Genomic DNA, 16775 nt, shown 5'->3' on the forward strand with positions numbered 1-16775 from the left:
TCTGCTGATTGTATTTTTAAAACAGAATTCCCTTCACATGGCTGATCTCCTTCAGTTTCTAAACTCATGACTCTCTGGTTGTGAAACCAGAAACCCTTTCAAACAATCACATTTTTCTTAGAAAGAAAGAAATGGAAAAGTGCAGTCATCTTTCTTTTTTAGCCAGTAAACTGTCAGTGTGAAGCAACACGTGGGGGAGGGGGCACCGCCGCATTAGTTTGTCCCAGACAGATAAGATAAATGTTAGGAATTCTTGTTCAGGACTTTGAAGGAACGATGTGACAGAAAATGTTAGAGGTTTTTGATATGTTTACCCTTTAAAACCTTGATGATGTTGATGACTAGTAATTGTATTTTTGTAATACTTTTATTAGAAATTCTTTTCTCAAAACTAATCAAGACTCCTTCTTTCTTCACTTTTCCAGCAGCCTGTCATCATCTAAGCATCCTGTCCAGCGTTTTGGTGGTTTACCTTCGCCTTCTGCTACTGCACATGGTAAAAACAAAGAAAATGCTTTCAAACCTTTTATGCTCAGAAACACCAGAATGGAGACTAATTTTGAAAACAATAATTCGTTGTCTTTTATTTTCCACACTTTTTTGTGCTTTCCTCTCTTTCCTGAATAACTTCCCTTTTATTGATGTATTTAGAAACCATCCAACTTGTCCAGTAAATTCGATGAAAGCTTTAAGTAATCTAATATATCCTGATGGTCTCATGGTTCAACTTTATTGCTCATGTGCTGTTCCTGCCAGCACTTTCCTGAGAAGACCGTGCTGAGATGGTGGAAAGTCTTAGCAGTTTTTCCTGTAGAAACAGCTGTTAATGGGTGGGGAGGAAGCTCACAAAAATAGGAAGTGAAATTTCGAGGAGCTGATTAAAGATTAGCTTTATCTAGGGTTTTTTTTGTTTTCCGGGAAGTTCAAGTACCGTTTTGAATTTTAGCCTTTGTTAAGACTGCAATGGCTTTCGGATTCCTTGCTATTTTAGCAAAAACTAAGCCAACAAAACATACATATCCTCCCCTCCATTGATCCCTTTGTTCTGGCTTTGTGTTTTTCAGTAGGACGTCCCTCCTCTGCAAATGAAACCACGGAGCCTCCATCAAAGAAAGAGGAGAAAAGGGTATTTTTCCTCAATATTATCTGTTGCATTGAAAACGAATAGTCTTTTTATAGGTTTAACAGTTTTTTTGCGTTTGTAGATGAAAGCTGCAAGAGTCAAGTTTAATTTCCAGGCTCAGTCACCAAGGTGAGACATGTAGCAGGGAGGTCAGGCCTGCAGGCTACAATAATGCTACAATTTCATTTCGTAAAATGATTTTTTTCCCTCTTCTGTTCTTGTGCTGTACATAGAGAGCTCACACTGCAGAAAGGGGACATTGTTTACATCCACAGGCAGGTTGATGCCAATTGGTTTGAGGGCGAACATCATGGGAGAGCTGGCATTTTCCCAACTTCTTATGTAGAGGTGAATATCTGTGCTGTTACATTTTTTTCTCTTGAGCTTACACAGCCTTGCAAAGGTATTTTATGTTACAGACCAACATAAAATTGCGCATAGTTCTGTAATCTTCATGAACTCAACAAGAGCATAACCACCTTTTGCTAAATTCAAAGTCGCATTATTTTGTGCTATCTACCAACTTTGCTCATCTAGAGGCCGAAAGTTTGGCCCTTTTTGTATTTAAAAATAGCTAAAGCTTAGTTTTATGGGATTGAAAGCATGAGTGAACTTATATACAGTATTTTGCCACAGTCCTAGCTGTTCTTGCAGTAGGGCTGGACTTTAACTAGACCATGGATCTGCAACCTGGGGCTCCGGTGGCTTTTCCTCACTTTGGCTAAAATTGATGAAGAGCCAGCCAGTTTTTTTAACAATAGATATACTAACAAGTGCATGTTATAGCTTTTATCAAAAAATGATGTTTATGCTCTTTTATGCAATTTTATTTGTTTTATGTAATGCTTTAAGCCCTTTTTTTAACAATTCATAAAATAAATTGACTTTTTTTAAACTGAACTATCCAAAAATAACCCATTCATTGCTTTTCATGAGTTTTTTCCTTTATTTTAAAAGCTAAAATTTGAAATGGCACGGTAGTCATTTAAAAAGAATCAATCTCCTGTGGTATATATTTTAAATGGAAGTTTTCTTATGCAGAACCCCGGACTAGACCATTCAAATGTGATTTGATATAAATCAGTTAATCTGAGCTTTTGGTGTTTCATTGTCTTGCTTTAAGGTACTGTAAAGCGAAGCTCCATGATGTTGTGATGGCATGTTTATGTGATGTGCAGCACTTAATAATTTACATGCAAGAGAAAAAATAGATTCAGGTTTCATCTGAGCAAAGCACCTTCTTTCCATTTATGTGTTCCCTACATATCTTGTGGCAAAAGGTGGCAAACAGAAACCAGTGTTTCCTACAGTTAAACCTTTTTTTTTTCAACAGTAAGTTCTAAAAGCTATAGTTTTGTAGTCCAAGGCAAATATATTATAACATCTAAGCTGTAGATTACTGAAGCTTCTCCATAGTTAATGGCTTCTTGCCTCTAAGTTTAGGTACAGAGCCATGTCTTGAGACACGTCTTCAGATGGAAATGTCTTTGAAATGGTTATATCTTCAGATATTGTTTTAAAATTGAACTCAGCTTTATTTTTATTCAGTCTACTGCATTCTTTGGCCTTCATGATGCTGTATTGTTTTCTTCAGTAATACACACTTGAGGCATTCAGAGACCAGATGTTTTTATTGTGATTAAATAAAAAATAGTTGACACCTAATTAGTGGACTTCTAAAAGTGACAGTTGCAATGCAATTTAGGTATAATTTGTAAATGACTATTCTATAATGTAAATTATTTTTTTGGAGTAATGAGGCTCAAAACAAACACATGCTAAACCATTCTGTTTATTGTTTAGAGATGAAGCTAAGTTTATCATCACAAGAATTTACAAATACACTTTCCTCTGTGTGAATCTATCTTGGTCACATTCAGGTGGATTTTTTTTAAACAAAATGTAAAATAAGTAGAAAGGATAAATTAGTTTGTAAAGCGCCATATATTGAATCTTTCATAACTCTTTAATTTCAGGTTCTGCCTCCCACAGAGAAACCGACGCCGATAAAGTCTCCGACTCTCCAGGTGTTGGAGTATGGAGAAGCTGTAGCTCTTTATAACTTCAACGCTGACCTTCCTGTTGAGCTTTCCTTTCGTAAAGTGAGTTGTTCCTTATCTTTGTTTTCATTTGTTCCTCTGACGTCCGTACAACTCTTTTAGTTTCAGAGTATGATTGAATGGACTGATAGTTTTGCTATCCAGGTGAAAGCATCTGAAAGCTTTGTTGCCATTTATTTAAAAAAAAAACATGTTAAATCACTTTTTTAGCGGTTTGTCAGCTTATTTAGTGATTGTAAAACAGAATAATTAGCTAGTTTGGCTTTGCGTAAAGATCCACCCATGATCACAGCTCAGTCATGATAAGGTCAGGTGTTTTTCTTTATTTCCTAAAATGTGGGGAAATCATATGGAAGCATACAAAGAATTTCCTTCCATTGTTAAGCTCATAAGATATTTCATTATTCCTCCCAAAAACTCTTTTCCAACAGTTTGATTCAAAGAATATGTTGTATTTTCTTCTACAAAGAGTAAAACCTATCACAGAGGAGATAAATCCTAATGACGATTTAAAACAAAAAGCAAAGAGGGTTGAAACCACTGAGAATAAAAAATTAAAAATTAATTGTGCTTATGAACAGGAATACAGTTTACAGCAGTTTTTTCCAGATGCTATATTGAAGTAAATATGAAGAGGATTAAAGTAAAAAAGGTAATTAAATATAAAGTTCTAGATCTGGTATTAGATCACAAATTCTCCTGAAAATGAATGGGAAATATATAAAACATAAATTATCCAGCTCAGTTATCATAAGTAATGTCAAACACATAAAAAAATGACTCCTATTATGTGTTTATTAGATTAAATTGATTAATATAATTCCTTTATTTTACAAGTTCATCTAACTGACAAAGATAAAGATGTTACTTTTCCCATCTACTCTGATCCGTTTAGTTTCTCTATATTTATCTTTTGCCTGCCTGTGGCATGTTTTTATAGTCAATTGTGTAACAAAAGCAAATCAAAAGAAACAATGTAAAAATAGACGTCATGGCTTTTTAAGAAACGACAATAAATAGATTATATTGCATTATATTGCATAGCAGATCTAAGTACTGAAAACAAAAAAGCACGCTAGACGACATAACTTCGGATGAGACGGCAATCAGAACAGGAAACTCAAGCAGCTTAAATCAGGAGCAGGCTATTTTTAATATTATAAATTCACTTTATTCCGGTCATATGAACAGTTTTAATGCTACATGCATTCTAATTCTATCCTACAGTTACGCATAAATGCTGTTTAGTTTAGTTTATCCATTCTTAATCTGGTAAGGTTGATCAGCCCATTGCAAGCAATTTGAAATCCATTTTTCTAATGAGACAGTTTGCTCACTATAGGAAAAGATAGAAGACATCTGAGTCATTAAAGACAATTCACCCAAAAATCAGCATTTTACTAGCATTTTTTAATGACCTGTTTATTTTAATTGTGTTGTTTTACCTGTGCACTGCTCAGTGGGGCAGTGGGTAGCACTGCTGCCTTGCAGCAAGAAGGTTCCGGGTTTGTTTCCTGGCCTGGGGTCTTTCTGCATGGAGTTTGCATGTTCTCCCTGAGCATGCGTGGGTTCTCTCCGGGTACTCCAGCTTCCTTTCCACAGTCCAAAAACATGACTGTTGGGTTAATTGGCTTCTCTAAATTCTCCTTACTGTAGGTGTGAGTGTGTGCGTGACTGCTTTTTTGTCCTGTTTGTCTCCGTGTTGCCCTGCGATGGACTGACGATCTGTCCAGGGTGTACCCCACCTCTTGCACATAGACAGCTGGATATAGGCACCAGCACCCCTTGCAACCCCACTTGGGATTAAGCGTGTAAGAAAATGGATAGATGTTTTACCTGTTTAATTACAACACTACAGAATAAGGTCCTTCCTGAATTAACTTGGATGAAGCACATCACAATGCTGGTAAAAATGACTGCATGTTTTTTGTTTCTTTGGAGAAGTTTTCAGGAGAAAGAAAAATGCGGAGTTCTGCACCTCTGAGTTATCATAATGTTAAAGCTGATGTGAAATTGACTTAATCCTGTTGTCTGCCTGACAGGGTGAAGTGATCAGCATAACCAGACGCGTTGACAATCAGTGGTTGGAGGGCAGGATCCCTGGAACGAGCCGGAGCGGCATCTTCCCGGCCAGCTACGTGCAGGTCAACAAGATGCCCCGCACCAAATACTCCACGGATGACTTCTCAGCAAGCCCCATGTCTCCTATCTCCCCTGGACCGCAGAGTCCGGGACGTCCACTCTTCTCTCCATCGCCGCGGTCACCTCTGTCTCCTTTCACCCCCCCGTCCTTCAGCCCCAAACCCGAGCACTCCCCCTTGAAACCATCGTCACCTGTCCCATATGGCAGCCCTGCCTCACAGTCACACTCCCCCAACCAGACACTGTCATCCCATCGTTCTCCCCACGGCACCCCCAATATGGTTCCCCCCACCAACCTAAACACCCACTCAGCAGCAGCACAATCCACAGTTAGACCGACTTCACCTTCTTTTCAGTCGTCAGCGTCCACGCACAGAGCAATGGCTCCTACAGCGAACACTCCCAGATACACCAGTCCCTCACAGGTCTGCTCTCTCCCACGCCTTCAGAAATCACAGCATGCCCACACCTGTCTTCTCCCCGTTTGTGTCAACACAGCGATATTTATGATGTCACATTACCTGATGTGAAGTTCTTTTCCTCCCCAGGGAGCAGTACCAAGCCCGTATGCTTCTTCTAATGCACATGTCAGCTCACAAGCACAGAACAATCCTGGTTCTATAGTGGGGCAAGGCCAGCCGTACGTCTGTCTTTTAACTTTGCTGCATCAAAGAACGTCCAACATTTATTTGGTAAAACTCTGCTTTTGTACCAATTTGTCTTGTTTTTCTGTTTTTTCAACTTTAGGTATAAAGCCATTTACAACTACAAACCCCAGAATGCAGACGAGCTGGAGCTTAGAGAAGGGGACGTTGTGCAAGTGATGGAAAAATGTGATGACGGCTGGTTTGTAGGTAATGAAAATTTCTCTTAAAAATCACATAAAATGATGCCTGTCTTAATTAACCCATAACAACCAAGACCTAATAATAGTTAACAGATAGGCCAGACCAAATCCAACCCAAAAGACATTCTTTGAGACAATTGTTTTTAAATTGCACCACCTAGTGTCAGGACTCTGTATTGTGACACATTTGCAGAAACATACAGTTTATAAAAAAATAAACATAAGAGTTTGCTCCTCTGTTTTAAATGTCTAAATAGCCTAATACAATTTAATAAAGTTTGCACTTTAAATAAGACTTATTTTACTTCCTAGTTACTCAGACTTTGCATGTGCATATGTTTGTATGTGCATATGTTAGGTGCTTCTCTAAAGCGCTGATTTATTAGGTGCATATTCAATCCAACAAAATTAGCTTGCTTATCTTTAGGTAGTGTCCAATATCTTTCTTTGTATTACATCTAAAGCTCCATCAGGTTGGATGTTAGATGTGTATCTGTCCAGAGCCATATTCATTCATATTTCTTTGTGAACTCAGGCTTAGCCACTCCAGGATGTTTTCAGAGCGGTTCTGATCCACTCTTTTGAGATCTTAGCACCTAACTTAAGCATATAACTAATGCACATAACATGTACACCTAACATAAGTACATAACATAAGCGCATAACACATACACAAAAACATATACTGTATATAAACACATTAACATATTTTTGGCACTAATGGACGTCCATAAGACACACCAACATTTCTTAATCAGCCACCGTTGCTTAATAAGCTGCAGTACATTTCTGAAGATAATGCGATGAGCTTCCATAAAGTTGTATGTGAGCTGTGGGATGTTACACAGATGTGACTTGAGGAAAATGAAAGCATTTCTAGAACACTGAGATTAATCTCTTTGAGTTCTCGTAAGTAGAAGCTCTGAATGGGAGTGATGCTTTAGTTTACCCTGGGTAGCAAGGGGGTACCCCCCTCAAATAATGATAAAAAATGATCAGTCATAGGTTCTTATTAACTGAGGAGTTCAGACAGGGAGAGTGAGCGCCCTCGTGTGTTCGGCACAGAGTAAACCCTGTAACTTTGTTCATGCGCTGAGGCTTCCTACTTATGTTCATAAAGTTATTTGATCAAAGGTTCAACCTTGATTTCTTTTTTTTATATCTTGATTGAATTCGTACTATCAAGCTTATAATCTAAAGTGATTTTGCTTTAAACAGGGACTTTTTGCTGATTGTTGTATGCTTAAAATATTTATCAACAATATTCAAAATCCTTCTTTATTAATAGCACATCGTTCTACATTTAACTGAAGCCACATAAATATAGAGGAATGTCAGCTGTATGGAAACGATGCAACATGCCCATGTTTATTTCAAGAACCCCCTCCATTTCTTATTGCACATTTAATTATTATTTAGTTTGTACCTTTCTTCAGAATCATTACATCGTTGTTATATTTGCTCAAAGCAACATTAAAACAACATCATTTCTGACAGTAATTTAAATCGAAGCTGAAATATTTTTGTATCAGAGCCGCCCCCCCATCTTCTGCACATTATAACATGTTAGATTGATATAACAGATTTCAAATGTATCATTTTTTCTTTTCCTGCTTTATGACTTGTGATTGCACTCTTGTCTCCAGGTACGTCAGAACGGACTCATACTTTTGGGACCTTTCCCGGGAATTACGTGACACCAGTCTGACTTCCTCACTTGCTACCTGCCAACACTCAATGGGACTCATATGAGCACAGCTAATGATCGTTTCCTTGTGCCATTATAGATATGATGCGTAGGGTCTGCATGTGCACTCTGTATTCCAGAAGAGAAAGGGTTTCTCTCCTCGCTCACTACCTTTGCATGTGTGAGCACATACTGAATGAGAGCGTGTGATTGGAGGCAGTTTTTTTACACTTTTGAGAGGAAAGCTGATGTGACTGATTCATATGCACAAAACGAACATTTGATCTTCCTTGTTCCACAATCTTTTCCAGCTGCAGGAAATTTGCATTCCTTCCCTCTGAACAGCACTGCTTCCTCTGAGGTCCTTAAAAAACACCGCTGCCCTCAGCTTCTTGTCACCATAGTGCCTACACAAACCACAGCTGGGATAAAAATAAAATAAACAAGAACAGGGATTTTTGTAGCATTTTACTGGATTATTAATGTTTCTTTTACACATTTTCCCCCCAGATTTTCTTACAGATGTCTGAAATAGCTGCAGCAGTTTTTGAAGATGCATCAGAAACATCTGTAGGACAGTAAGGGCTCTGACATATCATCTAATTACTGCCTTCCACAAGTCGAATGCATCTACCGGTTTCTTTTATCATAAAGTGTGCTTGTTGTTTTAAGGTTTGAGACTGTTGGTGTCTTCCTGCAGTTAAAGTAAAGAACTCCATCCTACTCTCTACTATGAAATAAGTATTCATAACTACAACAACAGCAGCTGTGTTAATAAAGTGGTTAGATCAAGAATGCTGTGATGGTTCAGCAGGCTAATTCCAATACTGTATGTGCCAAAAATAGCCTAGGAGGTTATGCATTTGTTCAAATGTACATGAAACATTCCCAGCTCACTCTTTGCTATGTTTGCAATGATCACTTTTGTAATATGTTCTTCTTTGATATTTTAAGATTATTATGAAAGCAGTATTCAAGAAAATTATATGTATTTGGTTCTAACATAACATTGTTAAGTTGTAAGAGTTTAACTAAAATGTGTCATCCTTAAGTCACGGCTTTACTGTCATAATAAATTGAATTTAGTAGCCACATGAAATGATTGTAAAGATTGTAACAGTTTGTAAAACTGAAAGATAATATATATTTGCTTAAAAGAAACATTGTATTGCATATCTATGGTACGTGGTTTATATAAAAAGTTGATTAAATATTAGAGTGATCTGAAAAGTGGTTTCTGTTCAGTAATTTATTTTGTTGCATGCTTCAGTGATTTCACATATTATTTGTAATAGATGTTCAGTGATGCTTCTGGTAAAATGAATGCAGAAACTATATTTTTGGATGACGGGCTCTGATTGGAAATTGAAAAGTAAGACAAAAATATGAGATAGAATATATGCATAGATTTCATGCACATTTCTTTTTTTTTTCTTCTTAGACACCGAATGACCACTAAAGACTGGAAACACCCTAAATTTTTCAATCCAATAAAACTCCATCAGAAGCTCATAAAAGTTTTCTACAGCAGCACATTTGCTTCATAGCACTCACATTAAATCATTCAATTATGTCATTTATTGGTTACCTGGGTGAATCACTCTAGGATTATATCACACGGTTTGTGTAGATAGGAAACTTTATTACAAGATTGTGAAATTAAAGGTCACCTTACAGGTTTAGATAGGTTGGGCCATGAAGTGATCAATCAGCCCAACTATTCAGTTGTCAACATTAAGGCGGCTCTCGGAATAATAAAGCTACCATTGTGATTATTTTTGAATCAGCTTTCCATCAGAAGAATGTGATACTATTTCAAGTCCTTTTTTTAAAACTCTAAAGAAACTTTGTAAACCTGTTTTCAGGTAACAGACACGTTTTTTCAGTCTGCTTCTGTTGCAACTCTAGTTTTTAGACAGCAGAGGGCGCAGCTGGTTCTGGATCAATAGTTCAATTATGCGCTGCTCCCTCCTTTGCTCTGCACTGAGCTCTGTGGGACGACCCGCCCCTCACTTTCAGCTTGTGTCAACTTTTTTTATTTTGGTAACGGCACATGGCACCGCGAGCTCCTCCTGGTGACATCACAGCGCGCGCGCTCCCTCACACCTGGCATTCTTACCTTCGACGCGACAGGCAGAGAACAGACAGCTAAAGCGCTCCGGTGTTTTAAAGTTCCTAATTTGGTGACAGTGGCTGCATTACTGTAGCCACAAACGCTACAGACTCTTTGCTTTAGTTATTTTTTTGTTATTTTAGTTATTTTTTTCAAACAACAATACAGGGCACTTTGACAGGTGGAGGAGAAGACATTCCAAATTTCACAACCTTCTACTTGGTAAGTTGCTCCCCTGATTTGTTTAAAAGCATAAACATGTATTTTTGTGCAGCACAGTTCTAGTGTTTAACATACTAATATAATCCCGGATATCTAAGTTTATTATCGGTTTTAAGCCTTAGGTGCCTAAAAAAGGTTTGTAAGAATGTGGTTTCACAATATGTGTGATGAACTGTCTGTGCTGAAAGATAACTTGCCAAAGGGTAACTGAAAGTAAACATTAGAGGACCACACTGAGTTAGTCTACAACATCAATGTCCAATATGTGTCTGATTATAAAAATATATGTGTATGATATAATATCTGATTTTAAAAAGTCAAGAGGCTGATATTTGAAATAGAAGTACTCAAAGATTTTAATGTTTAAACAACCCAACCAGAGCTTTATTGAATAAGAAAAATAAAAAAAAGAAGCTACATTTGAAACTGAAGTTCGCTTCCGATTTGTGATGCTTTTAAAGGGCTATTCCACCTATTTCCCTCACTTTTTCCCCCTCTTTTTGTGCGTCTTTAATCTGCTCTTGCTCTAAAACTAAAGTACATAGAAAGTTTGAACCTGGTTTGGATCATTGTAAACTGATAAAATAATCTTTAAAACACAGATTTTTTTTTAAAGCTTTATATGATTTGTGAACGTTTAATAGAAGGCCAAAAGTGTTTTTTTTTTTTAAATCAGTTCTAACCTGGACTGACCTAGCTCTCTATATTACTTAGTTCATACCCATACTAAATAATTTCATGCTGAAGCAGAGTCTGTAAAACACAGTTTGTAAAATTTATGGTTAATGGCCGTATTAGTCTTTTTTGCATCTTAATTCCACTTGAATCAGTCCAAACGCTACAGCAGGTTAAAACAACTTGTAGAAAACCTAAACTATGCTAAAGGGGTATATGTTTCTGCTTTTTTGAGAATCTCTTCGATAAAATTCAGTCTACTTAAAAGCAAAAAATGAAATGTACATCAAAATCGTGTTTCGATTTATTGATAATGCTCCTACAATTTTCTTTTGTAAAATTATTTGCATGTCTCAATATCTGTTGTCATCGAATTGAAGCACCTGCTAAGGTTTAAACTGCTCTACCACTGCGTTTATTTGCTGGATATTCTTCATTACTTTGCTTTATATCATTGCCATACATAATCATCCAAGTTTTTTTTTTCTCTCCATTGGATTAGACTAGTTTATTGAGACTGGTCTCTTTTTTCTGTAATATGGAAATATTTCTAAATTCTGTTTGTTATTAAATCCAAAAGTTAAATAAAGTCTATGTAAAGTACCAATAAATATGTGTTCTGAGATTGTCAACCCACAGAAATATCTGTTGTTAAACCTTCAGCCAAATTTAAATGATCAAATGACTAAATCTAGCCATGCAAGATTAAGTCCTAAAAGTATTTCTGCCATGAAACATTGGGGGTGTGTCCGCTGGAATGTACTGCAATCACACCCATGTGAAAGAACTTTCCCATTTAATGCGGTATGGGCTTGCCATAATACGTGGGAAAGTAGAGAAGAAACATTTCAGGATGAATTTCATACACAGAATTCAGCTGTGTGACGTCACAGTGCTAAGCTGAATGACTGCCCAAGCTGAATGAAATTAATGATAAAATTCTCAATGGTTGTCGACTTTTGGCATTAGAACAAAACATTTATATTCTGTTTAAAAGAAAATGGAATAATTCCCTCTACATAGACCTAAATGTCCAAACCAGAGCTGATAACTTGCTTCAGACAGAATAACGACCAACATGCATTTGATTTACGGTAGTGTAAAAGCAACATTTCCAAGACTTCCGAGGAAACTATGTTGTATTTGTCTTTCATGTTTGACAGGTATTATATTATTTGATCTGGTTGTGTCATCATCAAAATATGCTTGGAACTGACTTCTCTTCACCTTACCAAAGAATGTCCCGTAAAATAACAAAAGACGATCACTGCATGGGTGAGCTCTCCTTTTAATAGATGGAAATTGGAGCTTCTTGTCTTCCATTAGAATCTCAGCAAGAGACTTTACTAAAATCAACTTTAATCAAACTTTCACAAATCAGATAAAAGGTTTCAAAAATTCCCCAACTCTGTTCTAAAGTTTCTGATATTCATGTAGAATAATCTTAGCCTGACGTAGTCCTAATCAATTCTAGTCAGAATATGAGTCTGATACTGCTCCATAGAGCTGTGATTATGGGGCGTGTTTCGAACCAACCAGGGAAAAAAATGCCTCTGCACTCAATTGGATAGACCTACAACCAATAAGAGCAACGGAGTGCGTGACGTATGTTAAGCGACGCATAGTTGTTGTCAACAAAAATCAAAGCGTGCAGTTGCACGCCTAGAATAAGAAGATGAGCCTTGATCGCGTTTCTCTGTTCCTCTTTTAAAATTAATTTGCTGTTGATATCTTCTAGAACAGACCTAATAGCAGAATCTACTCACCTAAACTCTCCAGCGGGAGCCATTGTTGTTGTCACCCATGCGCGCTTTGGTTACGTGGTTGATTACGTTACTGTTGATCAACTGTCCATCATCGTATAAAGCCCGCCCTGACAATTTGATTGGATCGCCAGAGAGTGGGCGATCATACCCGCGCTACTATTGAGCAATGCCAGACCGAACTTCCCGACCTCAAACCTTGTGGGCGGGACTAAGTTCGGAATGGCACCCAGGCTAGAATAATCTAGTCCCGGTTTAAACTGTCGAAGTACTATATTTTTTACCAGGAACAGTTCTAACATGGCTGAAATGCAAAAACATTTTATTAGCCCCTTATTGAATTTTCACAACTCAAATAGAGCTTTCGCAAATTCCAAAAGGCTGTTTTAAAGATTCTGCTATTAGTGTACAATAATCTTGTCCATGTTTGAATAATTTTTGATCTACAGAAGATTCAAGATACACAAGCTGAAGAAAGGTGGTGGAATGGCCCTTTAAATGTATTACAAATCAGAAACCAACTTCAGCTTCATGCTTAGAACCTACTTTGATGCCTAAATGGGGATGAAACTGTTAAGTCTTTTTTTGGGGGTAAACTTAAAATGACTTCCTCTAACAAACGACCTGCCACAGACATATCTGTTATTTTTGCATCTTGAATATCATTTAGTTCTTAGAAAAATTTGAATCAAAAGTTTAGAAACTTACTTGGGCTGACATGTGGCCCCCTAACTATGTCTCGTCTGACTTTACGTTTAATTTGGCTGTCCTTCCTACCTTAATAATATGCCGAAGAGTCGGCAATCTCCATGGGAACAGATCTGGTCGACCATGATGCTGCTAGTTGTGTGGGCCAGATTTTTGAAACCCTTAAAAGACACATTAAGAAAAAAGCAGATGGAGAAATGTTTAATAACCTGGGATACCTGCTCATGCCTTTCCTGTCTCTGTTCAGAGAGGTTCTTTCATTTGGTAGTCAGTTTGATTTGTGGCAGAGCCGAACCAGGTGCAAGCCTCTGAAGCTTTCAGACACATTACATCAGACCAGCAGCTGTTTCTGTTATCCCCCTTAACCTTTGAAATTGCCTGTTGAGCAGTAATGACTCTAAATGTGCTTTCATACTGTACTTTAGAAATGCCATCCTTCTACTGCTGCATTTCTTTCCTATGTTTTGCTACATCTCTGTATAGCCATGCTCCCCTCCTGGTCTACTGCACAGAAGGCCTGTAGAAATAACTGGATCTGACTGTGGGCTCAGCAGATGGAAAACTACTTGCGGGGTTTCAGAGCAAAGCCCAGAAGAGTCCCAGTAAAACAGCCTTGTTCTCAAACCTCCTGTGATTGCAGTTGGAATATGTTTTCCGTTGTGTCTGGCAGTCTTTCATCTGCATGTTCTACCTACCTTCCTCTAACTCTTTGTTTTGGTTTTCTGACCGTTTGCAGCTTTGCTTGCTCGATGAAGACTCAGTTTAGTCATCCCAGAACCAAAGGCAGTCGCACTGTAATTTTAGATGAAAGAATGCAGTGGCTTTTCAAGAAAACATGCAGACGATGATTGAAAGATGTCTTTTGTTTTGCAGTTTAAAGTGAAGGAAGCATTCAGACATTTTTAGATATGCATTTTCTTCTGCTTTATCCTCCAACACTTATGCAAGGAAACTTTTGTATATGCATGCTTGGTGTTAGCAGGATGTATGTAGGTTTTAGCTTAGAAAGAGTTTTGGCAGTTTCTTTTTAAGTATTGTGCCTGGTTTAGGAGTCAAGTTTTGCACAAATACAGACAAACAAATGCTCTGAAATGTGCAAATACTCTGCATTTGCAGTGAATATGGAAAGCATGCAGTTTCAGCAGCTTATTTTAAGGATGCATCATGAAAACTTTTGCAAAAAAAATCAGCAGGGCATGTAGAGGATGTGGTTAGCTGCCCTGATTATGAAACAGTCAAGGCAGTTGTCTGATCCGCTTAGTGAGAACAGCAGAATGAAGATCTTCAAACATGATACTAGGAGTTTTGAGGACAGTTAAAGCCTTCTTCCTCTTGGCTTCATCAATGAATGCTGTAAATTTCACATCAGTTCTCTGTTGCTTAGCTCCAGGTGATAGTTTTGGATGTGCTTGTTAAAAGATGGGCCTGCACCCTTGAAGTTTTCTTCTTTGAAAAGGGAGTAACCCACAAAAATGACAAGTATGTTTCAGTTTATTATTAATGCGCTGACACATGGGCAATTAAGCATGGTGACCAACACTAAACACAAAGGGTATTGAACCAACACCCCTTCTTGACATCATGAAACCTGTCTTGTTTTCTCATCTCCCTGCGGACTGCAGCTATATCTGACCAAATGGGTGTGATTTGGTGAGTCCACAGAGACTTATTCCTCTCTGCTCTGCCCAGGGAGAGGCTTTGCTGCTGCATTCCTCTGCTTTTTGTTCACAGGGTGTGAGTCCAGGTATAGTTGGTTGAGCTGTTGCTGTTGTGCACAACACCCAAGCTAGAGTCAGTAAAAGATGGCATCACTGAAATGGGTTGTGGAAAGTTCACACTTGGTGAAAGGCAAATAGACAGAGCCTTGACAAGTGTCTGTGATTCATGTTGGGAATATTTCCCCCGAAGCTACAGTGGTTCATCTAAGTGTTACTCCACATCATACCGCAGCTTGAGCTCCAAGATGTGTTTTTCTGTGTTTATCTCGTTCTATTTGTGTTTTGGGGAACCAGGGATTCGTTGCTCTAAGGATGTTTTCTCTAAGAATTTAAAGGGATTGTTTGAGATTTATTTTTATAAAGAGAGGTTCAGATTGAAGTATCTGAAGTTTTAGATACCCTCAATGTTTCATTTAACGTCCAGATTACATGTTCCTGGAAGCGGAAGCTAATGGCCAATCAGATATCTTATTTATTCCACCCTAACATCTAGACATTGTATTCTCAGTATGGATTTTAAACAGGGCTATTACAGGTGATGCACAACACAGGTTTTCACTGTGGGGGAGTGTTTAGGGCAGTGCACTTGTGCTCTGAGAAGGTTGGAAGTACCCGGTTCGATCCCCACAGCCTCCACTCTGGGTCCCTGAGCCAGACCTTTAACCCCACACTGCTCCCCGGGCGTTGCACAGTCACAGCCCACTGTTCCTCAAGGGGATGGGTTAAATGCAGAAAGTGAATCTCTCCATTCTTATCTTCAGCTACCACAGTATACATGTCAGATTAAATAATACTACTTTTACTTCAGCAATGGTATCAAGGTGCTACTTTATTGTATCTCTTATACTATTTCCCTTGGTTGTGCTGTTCTTTTTACATCTCTTTACAGGTGCTGAAGCAGACAGAAGACATTTTATCATTGTCTCCCTTTTATCTCCTCTTTTTTTTTTTCTTTTTTCTGCTTTTCCTTTCCTGTTCTACTTGCATTTCATTGTCCATATAAATCTGTAATACTTCCTGAATGAATTATAATAAAGCTATTTACATGCATCAATCCAGCCAAACACTATGGCGATAGCCGTACTGAAATTACAATCTCTAGGGCTCTTTTTGGCATCAAGACAATTATTCTTATTGCCAAATTGCTACAGGACACTGTGTAAAAAAACAAAATTCTCCATTGAGAGATCAATAAAGTTACATTTCTATGCTCTAATTTTCTATTTCTGTCTAAACAACTGTCCTATTTTTTAGTAAAAAGTTTTGGTACTCAATAAAAGTAATAAAATGAGATATAAGATCTATTTAGAAGTATTGTGGGAATACTGTGATCTAGTTTTTCCATAGAATGCTAAAGTTAGCATCTGGTTTAGAGGTTCATATCAGTGTTACTGTTAAAAAGCTACTTAAAAAAAAAAAAAAAAATGGATTCTTATGATTACCCCAAATTTAATTTAAATTGTGTTAATGTAGCACGTCATCTCGTGAGTATGATGTCTCACCAAATTTCTAATTGAAAGTCATAAACAAGACCTTACCTGCCTTGGAAGATTCTCTAAGCATGAGTTACATTTACCATGGAACCATGATCAGTTTCTCTGTAGGCGGAAATATATCACCTCTAATAATGTTGATGGCATAAACCACAGATGTATTTCAAACTAGAGTTGTTTTATGTGATGGAAGTCTGCTTTGGTCTTACACCAAAATGGGACTA

At 37.7% G+C, this 16775-nt stretch overlaps 2 protein-coding genes across 11 annotated transcripts in view; both read left to right on the plus strand.

The window, feature by feature from the left end:
* The window catches only part of LOC107082314 (sorbin and SH3 domain-containing protein 2-like), a 40863-nt gene extending 31786 nt beyond the window's left edge, over positions 1–9077 (plus strand). For 3 of the 8 annotated variants that reach the window (XM_015370924.1, XM_015370923.1, XM_015370928.1), the window contains 9 exons: positions 426–496; positions 1065–1126; positions 1206–1252; positions 1357–1471; positions 3100–3225; positions 5226–5750; positions 5874–5965; positions 6073–6179; positions 7819–9076. In XM_015370924.1, the coding sequence (XP_015226410.1) occupies positions 426–496; positions 1065–1126; positions 1206–1252; positions 1357–1471; positions 3100–3225; positions 5226–5750; positions 5874–5965; positions 6073–6179; positions 7819–7880 (1207 nt within the window). In that variant the 3' untranslated portion in view covers positions 7881–9076. Of the gene's footprint in view, positions 1–425; positions 497–1064; positions 1127–1205; positions 1253–1356; positions 1472–3099; positions 3226–5225; positions 5751–5873; positions 5966–6072; positions 6180–7818 lie in introns of all 8 variants that reach the window. The other 5 variants (XM_015370930.1, XM_015370927.1, XM_015370926.1 and 2 more) reach the window with 5 other exon arrangements.
* An 846-nt stretch (positions 9078–9923) lies between these two features.
* The window catches only part of LOC107082318 (PDZ and LIM domain protein 2-like), a 56280-nt gene continuing 49428 nt past the window's right edge, over positions 9924–16775 (plus strand). For 2 of the 3 annotated variants that reach the window (XM_015370934.1, XM_015370935.1), the window contains exon 1: positions 9924–10194. The gene's annotated coding sequence lies outside the window, so the exon portion shown is untranslated. The remainder of the gene's footprint in view (positions 10195–16775) is intronic. The other variant, XM_015370936.1, reaches the window with a different exon arrangement.

This window comes from Cyprinodon variegatus, unplaced genomic scaffold (genome assembly GCF_000732505.1).
Source record: "Cyprinodon variegatus isolate N-32 unplaced genomic scaffold, C_variegatus-1.0 Scaffold49, whole genome shotgun sequence".
Taxonomy (NCBI): Eukaryota; Metazoa; Chordata; class Actinopteri; order Cyprinodontiformes; family Cyprinodontidae; genus Cyprinodon; species Cyprinodon variegatus.